General features: G+C 44.5%; 1 protein-coding gene and 1 non-coding gene across 6 annotated transcripts in view; one reads left to right on the forward strand and one right to left on the reverse strand.

Moving 5' to 3' along the window:
* Spats1 (spermatogenesis associated serine rich 1) overlaps positions 1 to 11,949 on the reverse strand; it is a 27,740-nt gene that overhangs the window by 2,532 nt on the left and 13,259 nt on the right. For 2 of the 5 annotated variants that reach the window (XM_055612533.1, XM_055612508.1), the window contains 4 exons: positions 11,356 to 11,517; positions 7,731 to 7,851; positions 4,275 to 4,337; positions 1,392 to 1,507 (listed from right to left, as the gene is read on the reverse strand). In XM_055612533.1, the coding sequence (XP_055468508.1) occupies positions 1,392 to 1,507; positions 4,275 to 4,337; positions 7,731 to 7,851; positions 11,356 to 11,517 (462 nt within the window). Of the gene's footprint in view, positions 1 to 65; positions 1,167 to 1,391; positions 1,508 to 4,274; positions 4,338 to 7,730; positions 7,852 to 11,355; positions 11,518 to 11,949 lie in introns of those variants that run through there. The other 3 variants (XM_055612523.1, XM_055612539.1, XM_055612517.1) reach the window with 3 other exon arrangements.
* On the forward strand, positions 5,425 to 5,555 carry LOC129682849 (small nucleolar RNA SNORA17). The gene has a single exon (XR_008721062.1). It is a non-coding gene; the product is annotated as a small nucleolar RNA SNORA17 (small nucleolar RNA).

An 11,949-nucleotide genomic window follows, 5' to 3' on the forward strand; every position in this document is an offset into this window, starting at 1 on the left:
GATAGATAGATAGATAGATAGATAGATAGATAGATAGATAGATAGATGAAAATTGATAGGAGTTTGACAGGGTAGACCCTAATGAGAGATGATCTAGTGATAACTGTCCATGTGAAGGGTAATGCTGGTCTCAAGGGGTCTTTCAAGTGTGGATTAGATTGTTTAGGGAGCCTCAGGGTAGAAAGTGGGTCACTGGGAGCAGGCCTCTTGGCTTTAAAGCCTGGTACTTCTTGACATTTTGGACTGCGGATACAACATGACCAATCAGCCTCCTGCTCCTACCACAGTGCCTTTCCTGCCTGCTGCCATGTCTTCTTCACTGTGGTTAACCGTATCCTCTGGCACTGTGACCCAAAAATAAACCTTTTCTCCTTTAAGTTGTTTTTGTTAGAGTAGTTTGTCACAGCAGCACATAACTCCCATTTCATAAAGAAAGAGACCTCAGGGATCCAACTTGCTCCTCCCCTTCTTGAGGCCACATTAGGAAGGCAGCGCCTTACCAGATGCCAAATCTGCCAGCTTCATGGACTTCGTATTCCCAGCCTCCAGAACTATTGAGAAGGAAATTCCTTTTGCTTATAAGTTACCCAAGCTTTAGTATTCTGTCATAGAAGTCTGAGGAAACAGAAATGCTTCTATATCTGCCCATTATTATTGACCTGAAGGCATCCTTTAAAAACTAAATGTATGTGAGCTGTCTGTTACTGCTAAATAACTTACATTGGATATTTGCATACAATGATTAGAAAACACTCCCCACTTTATACTTGAGGTATGAAGATGTAAAGGATTATGATGTGTGTCACTAGCTCTCAAGTGAGTCAACAAAACACAATAAGAGGGAGAGGGAGAAAAAACAAGAACTGGGATAAATGCTGTTGAAGAGGGAATCTAGAGGAAAGGTATTCAGGTGTCTGTTTTATAATTCATGCAACTTTTCTGCGCATTTTGAAAGTTTTTACAGTTGAGAGTTAAACAAGGCAAAACAGCAATTCCTCATTAGAGTCAAACAAATGGTTTAGGACAGAGACAGTGTCAAAGATAGAGAATTAAAAAAAAAAAAAAACCACCAAAAAACCCAGCAATGCAGAGGGTGGCCGGAGGTCTAGCAGTGCATGCTTGGGGGTACATTTCTGCTCAGGGTTGTCTTGGAAAGTTGGAAGCACCTGTGGATAGAGGGACAGCATTAAAGAGTGTGTTCCCTCACAGGCCCAACAGCTCTCAACCAACGCATTCAACCCTCAGGGTGTGGTAAGGACTACTGCCCAGAGGCCCCCTGAGGCAGAAGACACACCCACTCCAGGAGAGGCGCTACCGCTACCGCAGAGCTCCACGGGAAGCCTCCCAAGTGACTGCTGTTTCTATACTTTTCTGAGATTTCTTGAACCTACCAGAGGGCAAAACACTCTGCAGGAAGGGTGGCGAGGCCTGCCAGTCCTCAAGCTCCTCAACTTCTTTTATCTCGTTCTTCAAATTGTTGGCCTTCTCCTTCGCCCAGAAAGGCAAGCTGCAGGAAAAACACAACCATGCTGAGTCTGACTGTAAGCCGTGTTAAAGCTACAAACACCATCCATGGGTAAGGCACTACATGCCCACACGGTTAACAAGGCGTCCACCTCAGGGGACTGAAGAGATAGCTCAGTGGGTAAAGTGAAAGACCTGAGTTCGATCCCCAGAACCTACATGACAAAGCAGGGTGTGGTGTGTGCGTGTTATCCCAACAGTGGAGAGGCCCATTCAAAAAAAAGATGACCAGCACCTAAGGATAACACTTAAGGTTGACCTCTTACCTCAAATGTAGATTTTAAAAAGGCAGACCTAAACACAAAGTGATTCGAAAGCAAAAGAATGACCTAAGATATATTAGCTAAATGCAAATGAAACAGTTGTCATCTTAATATTTATAGATATGGATAAGGAGAGTAATGCAGTTGTATAAAACCCATTCATCCAATAACAGAAAAAAGGCCACCTAAAAATTTTGCTCCATAATTGAGGAAATGGGCAATCCAAGTAGACAGAGCACACTGTTCTCAGCAAGTCTGAGAACACTGATACGTGCTCTCAGAGCCAGAGATACGTCATTAAGAACCCATAGAAGCACAGAAACAGCAGGGAAACTTGTGGAGAAGGAGCTACGCAGAAAATGAGCTTCCAAAATTACAGCAGTCCCCTTGAGTTTTGCTGAATGTTACGACGATAGGTATGTACAGAATGGGATGCCACAGAACAATGGTCTACTATGAGCTATGCTGAACAGTTTTACGTCAACCTGACACACGCTAACAGGAAACCTCAACTAAGAAAATGCCTCTATGAGATCTAGGTGTGGGCACACCTATAAGACACTTCCTTAATTGGTGACTGATGTGAGAGAGCTCAGCCCATTCTGTGTGGTGCCATCCCTAGACTGGTGGTCCTGGGTTCAGCAAGAAAGCAGGCTGAGCAAGCCAGCAAGTAGCATACCTCTATGGCCTCTGCATCAGTTCCTGACTCCAGGTTCCTGCCCTGTTTGAGTGTCTGTCCTGACTTCTTTGATAATGAACAGTGATATGGAAGTGTAAGCCAAATTAACCCTAATTAAGACATGGGCTAAATTGTTCCCAGCCCTCACAGAAAACTGAAAAATTATTCTAGATCCCACCAACTAAGCTAAAGATTCTTTATTGATTACTCAAAGCATTTGATAAAGACTCCAAAGGGAATGGTTAGTTACTCGAAACTATCCTTATAGAAGTTAAGGATAGTTTAACAACAGTCAAAACATCCTCAAAAGCATCACACCTTTAAAATCTAAAGATCAAGCCAGGCAGTGGTGGTGCACACCTTTAGTCCAAGCACTTGGAAGGCAAAGATGGGTGAATCTCTGGGTATGCGACCAGCCTAGTCTGCAGAGCTTCCAGGATAGCCAGGGCTACACAGAGAAACCCTGTCTCAAGATAGATAGATAGATAGATAGATAGATAGATAGATAGATAGATAGATAGATAGATTGATAGATAATACAATATAACATAACATAATAGAAAAACCATATACTGCTTGGTATTTTACAATTTATACAAACAAATATATATGCATATGTTTACAAACAGCAACTTAGAAAAACTAAAATAGCTGGGTAGGATAGTAAGATTAGGCAATTGCTGGTATTTTGAATATTCTAGAATAGTGTTTACTAAAAAAGAATGTACAGACATGAGAAGGTTAATTATGTGTTGTAAAGAATAATGAAGCATAATGAAGGCATTAGAGATGCCACGTTTAGAATAAAAGGCTTTTATTCCCTCCCAGCTCTGGAGTTTGCTACTCCCACTGAATCCTGGTGTGTAAGACTCGGGAACACATGCCTACCACACCATACTTACATGAGACTCTTTGTATTCAAAAATAGAGAGAAAGAGGGAGGAGAGAGGGAAATAAATACATGTGGCAGAGCAAAAGTGTGAAATCAGGGGGCTGGAGAGATGGTTTAGTAGTAGTTAGGAGCACTGGCTGCTCTCCAGAAGACCCTGGTTTGATTCCCAGCCAGCACCCATACAAATGGCTTGAAACCATTTGTAACTTCAGTTCCAAGGAATTCAAAACCCTCTTCAGGCCTCTCTGGGCACCAGGCACACACATAGTACACAGACACACATGCAGGCAAAACACCTCCAGGCATAATTTTTAAATTAAAAAATATGTTATTCTATAAGCATGAAACTAAGGCCACTGAGATGCTCAGTAGATAGTGGCTCCTGCTACCGGTTATAACAGCATGAGTTCACGCCTTGACAGCCACAGAGTGCAAGGAGAGAACCAACTCCCTAACGCATGACACGTGCAAGCCTCCATTTGCACATACCATTTTTCCTTAATTTTAGTATATGAATGGAGGGATAGCCCTTTCCTCAAACAGAGGTGTGTTTTACTGGCTTTCCCTTTGGCTTTGAAGCTCTTACCAGGTTCCCCACTTGCAATCATTAAATGTGTGGTTTTCTTTTCCAGAACACTCTAATGTCCTGGAAACAGGGTATTTGTCTTTTGGCTTCATATAGACTTCCCTCCCGAGCACATCATGGCATCTGGCATGTTGGCCAGTGTCATATGTAGAATTTGTCCCCCTCCCGTTGCCACAAACCCTTGACCTCAGTGTCTTCCCAACTGCACACCTTATACACTGCCCTGACCCTGCTGCCGGGACCCTGCTGCTTTGACTGTCTGCAGGCTCCTCTGTAGGAGAAAAGTGTGTCATTTTCACAGAGGTAACATCACTTGGTGAGGACACTCACTTGGGAATTGGTGGAAGAGGCTCAAGTGGGATAAACGTATCTAATTTTTTCTCATAAGGCACCCTGAAAAACAAAACAGTAAAAACAGCATAAAATTGCTACCACCTCTTAAAAGCATGGAGAGCAACACATGTCCAAAACATGTCCTACCTTCTGGTATCAATTCTTGAAAGTGAGCTTCAAAACTGTACAGGGAATAATGTTTAAACTTTTTATTATGTTTCATCAAGATCATTGACCCACCACCACATGACCAGTTTTCTAAATGTTTTCTTTTTTTATTTCCTTTTTATTTATTTATTTTTTCTAAATGTATTCAATATAATACAAAGCTGTTATTTTTTTATTTTTTTATTTTTTTAGTTGAATGACTCTCTCTTGTTGCAGGATATTTGATCCCAATGTGAGCCACAAATTTGTGAATTGTAAAACCCTGATTCTTTGGTGTGGTTGAGCCCTAACACACACCTTTAATCCAAGAACTTTCTGTTTATTGTAAACAGGTGGTTATGGTGTGGTTCACCCAGCCCTAGCACACACCTTAATCCAAGAGCTCTCTGTATACCAGATCTAATAAAGTTAACCCTAGATCAAGAGGCAGAGCTAGAAACCAGCTGACAGAGATTAAAGAGTAGGCGGGACTTTGAGTTGAGGTGTATTTAAGGCAGAATGGAGAAGAAAGGGCTTTTAGATTAAGCTCTGGCTTTAGCTCAGGCTTCAGCTCCTCTGATCCCTGGCTTTTTGGGTTTTGAACTAGCAGGCCTTCAGCCTTGAGTTTTTTTGGCTTTTTGCTCCTGGGCTGTCAGCTGAACTAGTAAGCCTTTTGGGGGTTTTTTTCTGTCCAGACCTCAGCTAAGAAGGAAGGTCAGCTGGTTACTTTCTCTGCGTCAGGTTTTCACCCCAGCATCCGGCTCCTGAGTCTCTATTGGTAAAATAGAACAGTTGGGATCTTCCATCATTTAAACAACACTCTCTTCTCTTTGATCATATTATCCTAAGTTCACCTCCACCTTTAAAGTCAACCCATATACTAGTCACTAACAATCAGACTTGGAATGGAAGCTCTGAAGTCTACAAGTGTGTGATAATAGACATCAGACAAAATGAACAACTGCTATTTCTGATTCCATCACCTTTTAAAAATACTATGCCTGCCCCTAGAGGTGTTGCAGGTATGGCTGCCGTGTCACATGTGTGTCCTAGGTGGCAGAGAGGAGAGGGCCTTCGTCTATGCTCCGTGTTCTGACCTGTGGACATCTGAATGATTAGTAACCTAACACTCCCTGAAAACAATCGAGATAAGCAACCCTTGCATGAGACCACTAGGCAGGCCTGAGCGAGGATTGAAACCAAGATGAGCACCATACCGGCGCCATGGGGCCCAGGCAGGGAGCTAGCCTGACTTGACCACCAACCTAGTGCAGCCCAGGCTTGGGGGCAAAAGGTGAGGACCATGCCCGAGATGACCCCTGCCCTGTGCCATAAGGCATGGGCAGGAGATAGCACTCCTGAGATGGCCCCAGACAATCAGAGACCCCAGGCTCCACCAAGAGGAGCAAGTGGTGGAGAAGTGGAAGGGAAAGAGATGCAGAAGGATGTGGGCACCATGAAGAGAAGCAGAACTGGAGACTCAAGGATAGGGAGGAACAGCCTAATATGAGTAGCCGGTGATGCCACCTGCGACCTTGGTGGGATCCATCTGGGTCCATGGCCGTGCAGAAGCAGGGGTCTGTTACCACCAAAGACCAGACAGGCATCCCTTGTCTGGGCTACCACCAAGGGACATGTTGATATCTAGGGCTGTGCAGAACTGGCCCCACCCCTCCCCTGGACATTTCAGGAGAGCTGACCCCACCACTAGCCCGCTGCAGTACTCAGGAAAGGTGGGCTTTGAACACTGTGATAGTTGCTGGTGAGCCAGCTCCGAGGGTACGAGCATGGGAAAGCCCCCCTCGTCCCTCACCACCTATGGCAGCTGGGAGAGCTGGCCCTGTCCCTCACAGGCTGCAACACTCGGGAGGACGGGCCCTGCACCTCTCCTGGGCAGCAGGGTAGAGCTGACCCTGGTTGCAGGGGTTATGGATGAGCCAGCCCCTAGGGTGTGAGAGCAGGAGAGCTGGCAGGCTGGCCAGCTCAGATACCTCAGGCCAAGATCCAGGGCTTTGGATTGGCCCACCCCAACATCTACCCCATCGATGAACTGCTGGAGTGCGTGAGGACACTGGTCCTACAGATCCAAAACTACAGGATCTCCATGACGGGGCAACAAGATATCCGGGAGGAGTCCCAATGGGTTCCAGTGCTAAGGAACCAGAAGCCAGATACCTCGTACCAGACCAATGACTCATTGCAGTGAACATTTGCAAGCAAAAAGTGTGGACAAATGTGTGTATTGTGTGACACTGTGACACACTACAGCTTCCACAATGAGATTTTTCTTTTCTCTGTTGAGGGTGAGGTTGCAAGGGTGGAGGGCAGGTATGAGTGGAGAGTGAGATGAATGGGATTGGGGTGCATGATGCGAAATTCACAAAGAAGCAATAAAACATTAAAATTTGTATGTGGAAAAATAATAGGACAGTATAATGGATTTTATGTTTCCATACATGTGTGTCAATGGAAATGGCTTATATTCTTCTCTCTATTACCTTCTCTTACCCCCTCCCCACTGTTCCTGTTCCTTCCCACAATAGTCCCCTCCCAGAGACTCACACAATATATAGTATTATTATTATATATACAGTATTATATATAATAAGTACAATATTATATATAAGAATATATGTTTGCTTTTTTTAAAGTATGGTGTCTTTTTGGTGTACGAGGGGTTGAAGGTAAAGCTTTGCACATCTAGGCAAATGAGCTATATCTCCAGCCCTTCTTGTGTCTTTTACCATTTCAATTACACAAGTGTGTATAGGCACAAATTAATTAAATACAAACTTTTAAAGGAATTTTCACTCCATTGTATCTTCCTGCTGTCCACCCCTTTAAAAATAATTTCCATACGGGGACTATGGAAATGGTTCAGTTAGGTGTGAGACCTGCTGTGAAGGCAATAGGATCCGAGTTCCAAATCCCCAGCACCCACATAAAAACCAGGCGCGTTGGGGTGTGCTTGTGACCCCAGCATTAGGGGCAGAGACAGGCAGATCCCAGGAGGTCACTGGCCAGCTGGCCTGGCCAAAATGCCAAGCTTTCCGTTCAGTCAGAGAGATCCAGTCTAAAAGCACAATGTGGCAAACAACAGAGAAAAACAGTGTCTTCCTGTAGCCTACACACACACACACACACACACACACACACACACAGGAGTGTACACATACAGGGGCACACAGACACACACACCAGAGTACAGAAGCAGAGTAAATAATGGGCTAATGCAAGAAGGTTACTTCATAGGCGGCAGAGAGCTTTACAGCTAACAGAATTCCTGTGGAACTAGCAGGCACTCACAGTGAGAAGTTGACAGGCGGCAGAGTTGCTCCTCCTTTGAAGAACTCTTTACTTTGTTCTGGGAACATGTAGGGATTATCACCTGGTGTTAATTTGGGGATTCCATTTCTGGGGTCGATATCTGCGGGAGACATTTGAAAACGCTCCACATCAGGCTGAAGCCGACGGCCTGTTTGCTGGGAGCGGCGATGTGTCGGGGAAAATCAATTCTTGTTATCCTGCCTTGGGAAATCCAAGCTCACGGAACTTCTTCCCCTCCGCTGTGTTATCGGCTACGGTTATTTAACAACATGGAGGGCTGCAGAAGAGGGGGTTTGGGAAGTCGTCCCCTGGATGTGGCATGGCTCTTGCACACGTACGCTCATAGCGGCTGTGTGGGATCTGCACAAGATCAAGCCTTTTAAAATGTTCAGTATGGAGTAGAGGCAGCTTCTGAGGCCCTAGAACTGAGTATAGCTTCAAGGGGGAGGGAAGGTCACTTTTATTTAGGAGTGTGGCCACATCCTCGGTCGACCTCACACCCATAAGTACATGGACAGACCCAGTTGAGAATTAAAACATAACTAAATAATTTTTTTCAGAAGGAAGAATAAGGTTGGGAAGGATATGGGGTTGGGGTTCTCTCTCTCTCTCTCTTTTTGACATGCAAGATATGTAGCTTTATTTTGATTTTTTATTGTTTTATTTGACTTTGTTCTGTGTATGTGAGTGTTTTGCCTGCATGTCATCTGCGTGTGTGCAATGCTCTTGGAAGTCATAAGAGTGTCAGATCCTCTGGGACTAGAGTTTGCAGAGGCTCTGAGCCTCCGTGTAGGGGCTAAGGACCAGACCTGGGTCCTCTGGAAGAGCAACCAATGATCTTAACCACTGAGCCATCTCTCCAGCATCTTAATTTTTTTAAAAAATGCTTTTATTATTCTTTAATAATCTCAGATAATATATTGTAATCATATTCTTTCCCTTCCCCCAACTCCTTCCAGATTCTACCCACCCTCCAAATGCACCAAACTTCATGTTCTTTTTCTCTGTAAACACACACACACTCACACACACACACACATACACAAAACAAAAACACGGAATCTAATTTATGTTCGCCAACTACTCCTGAGCATGGGTGGACATACCGACTGTCACTCCTTTGGGGGGGGAAAAACTGATTTTGCCTCTCCCAGCAACTATCAGTTTCAAACAGCTTCTTGACTGAGGGTGAGACTTGTGCCCACTTCCCTTCCACCTAGCTTGAGATTATGCAGGCCATGTGCATGCTGTCTAGTCTCTGTAAGTTCATACATACTTCTGCCCTGTTATATCAAGAAAATGCTGCCATTGTTCATTTTTCGTGCACCACTTCTGGCTCTTGCAATTTTTTTGCCCCCTTTCCAGCATATATCCCTGAGCCTTGGAGGAAGGAGAGTGATATAGACATCTCATTCAGGCCTAAGCGCTCCAAAGTCTCTCACTTTGTCAACATTGTCCAGTTGTGAGTTAGTTCTTGACTACTGAAAGAAGGAGCTTTTCCGGTGAGGATTGAGCCCGGAGCTGATCTAAAGTTCAGGTTGGAACTCTGTTTTGGAACAGGGTTTCGTGTATTCCAGGCTGCCCTCGAACTTACTGTGTAGCCGAGGAGGACCTGATCCTCCCGAAGACATCTCCCATCAGCTGGGATTACAGGCATGGGCTATCACGTCTAGTTTGTGCAGTGCAGGGGATGGAGTTGAGGCTTCGTACATGACAGGCACTTCGTACAAGCACTCTACCAACTGAGAGCCTTTTTATTCCATGATTTATATTTTTTAAACTAAAAACAGAGAAGTGATCATCATAAGATATTGAATTTGCTACTTAAGAGGCTGGATATGGTGGCACACGCCTTTAATCCCAGCACTCTGGAGGCAGAGGCAGAGGCAGGTGGATCTCTTGAGTTCATAGGCCAGCCTGGTCTACAAAGTGAGTTTCAGGACAGCCAGGGCTACACAGATAAACTCTGTCTTGGAAAACCTAAAAATTAAAAAAATTTAAGTTTTAATTAAAAAAAAAAAAAAGAAATTTGCTACTTAAACTCATTAAGTTCTGTTTATTATAGTGGTCTGTGTATATAACATTCCTGGCTTCACCTCTAACACAAGGAGTAAAATATTTGAGTGAATTACTGAAGGTGTTTATCAGCTGACGGAGTTCTCTGATTGAGTTTTTGGAGTCACTCATGTATACTATCATATCATCTGCAAATAGTGATACTTTGACTTCTTTTCTGATTTGCATCTCTTTGATCTCCTTTACTTGTCAAAAAAAAAATATTTGAGTGAAAAAAAAAGTAAGTTGTGTACATTCTGGATCTTAAATGGCTTGCATTTCTCTTTTTACATGTATGTCTGTATGTAGGATATATGTACATTCATGTTTGTGTGTGTCTCGCTGAACTCATTTGACTAAATAGGCTGGCTAGTGAGCTCCAAGGTCACCCCTGTCTCAGCTTCCCCAGTTCTGGGGTTCGGGAGGACAGCCACTACGCCTGACTTTTGGTGGAGGCGCTGGGGATCTGAACTTAGGTCCTCATGCTTGTTCAGCAGCCATGTCCCAACCTGCATGTCCTCTTCATTTTTTCTTAATTTTATGAATATAAATGTTTTGCCTACGTGTATGCCTGTGCACCGTATGTGTGCCTGGTGGCCATGGAAGTCAGAAGAGGACATCAGATTCCCTGCAACTGGAATTACAGATGGTTGTGAGCCACCGTGTGGTGCTAAAAAATAGAAACATGTCTTCTGCAAAAGGAAGCCAGGGCGCTTAACCACTGAGCCATCTCTGCAGCCCTGAATTTCGCCTCGATGAACAGGAAGTTTAGGATCAGGCAAGGCACAGGTCCCACATCAATGGCCACACCTACAGCTTCCCCAGGATGGCTCTCTGAGTGTTCTTTATTTGGACAAATCAAAGCCTCAACTTGAAAATCCATTTGTCCTTGACACGAGTTTTACAAGAAATGTTGCTACTTATTTCTCTTTGCACAGCTTCTACTTATTCATCACTGAGGCGTTGGCTGCCTCCTCCTACATGGGAATTTCTATTAGGACAGACCATAACTGGTCCTCTGGCACTCAGCAGTCTCTTAGGATCGGAAGCCTATTCTGAGTGAGTTGGGGCAGAGAACTCACCAAGTTACAAACTAAGGTGATACATGGATTTAGATATAGTGTATGTATAATATTTTTTATCTTACCTTTGATTAAATGAAAAATAACACTATATACTTGATGCTAAAGCTTACTTTAAATGTACACGACAGGTGGCAGCCAACTGAAACATAACATTATTTCCTTCGGACTTCAATAAGGCTTCTATTAATAACGCCCTGAAAGGACTCCTCTGGTGACTTAAATGTCACATTAGCATTTTGTGAGAGCTAGAGAGAGATGAACGTGTGCATCAGGATGAATTCAGAGCCCTGTGTCAAAACCTGTCACCTGTCAACTGGGCCTTCTGCCTTCCTGTCTTCCTGGCTGCGCTGTAGGCAACAGGGTGGCCCTGCGAAGCTGTCCCCAGCCAGAGAGAGCCGAGGCCACAGAATCGCAGCTCGAGGCTTGTTTTCTTTTTTCCCGCCTTTGATGGAGTGAGACATTACCATATTTCTTCCTCCCGAGGGTCTTGTCCACTGTCCTCTCTGCCACAGACACCTTGTTGCCCCGGAAGACCCCGCTGAAGAAACACTGCTTTCCAACATGGTAGGTGTGGATGTTGCTGCTGAACCTCGGATAAAAGGTCCACTCAGGGCGCTGCCCGTCTTCTGCAAGACATCAGAAACCCTTCCGCTAGCCCTGCTCCGGGCCCTCAAGGCAATTAGGCAACAAGTTGTAAAAGCTCCCCAGGCTCTATTGGCCTACAGCCTTCTCACATATACAGTTTTTTAAAAATATGTGAGTGTTTGCCTGCAAGCACATACATACACCACAGGAATGCAGTGCCCACAGAAGCCAGAAGAGGGTCTTGGATCTTCCTGGAACTGGAGTTCCAAGTGCTTATGAAACACTGTGTGGATGCCAGGAATCAAATACAGATCCTCTGGAAAAGCAGCCAGTGCTGTTGACCACTGAGCCATCTCTCCAGCCCTCACACTCTTTTGGCTTTTACACAGTCTTGACTATAGCCCAAGCTGAACTCTTCTGTAGGAGGTGTGTGTGTGTGTGTGTGTGTGTGTGTGTGTGTGTGTGTGTGTGTG

The sequence above is a fragment of the Psammomys obesus genome, unplaced genomic scaffold (assembly GCF_907164565.1).
Source record: "Psammomys obesus unplaced genomic scaffold, mPsaObe1.curated_primary_1811, whole genome shotgun sequence".
Taxonomy (NCBI): domain Eukaryota; kingdom Metazoa; phylum Chordata; class Mammalia; order Rodentia; family Muridae; genus Psammomys; species Psammomys obesus.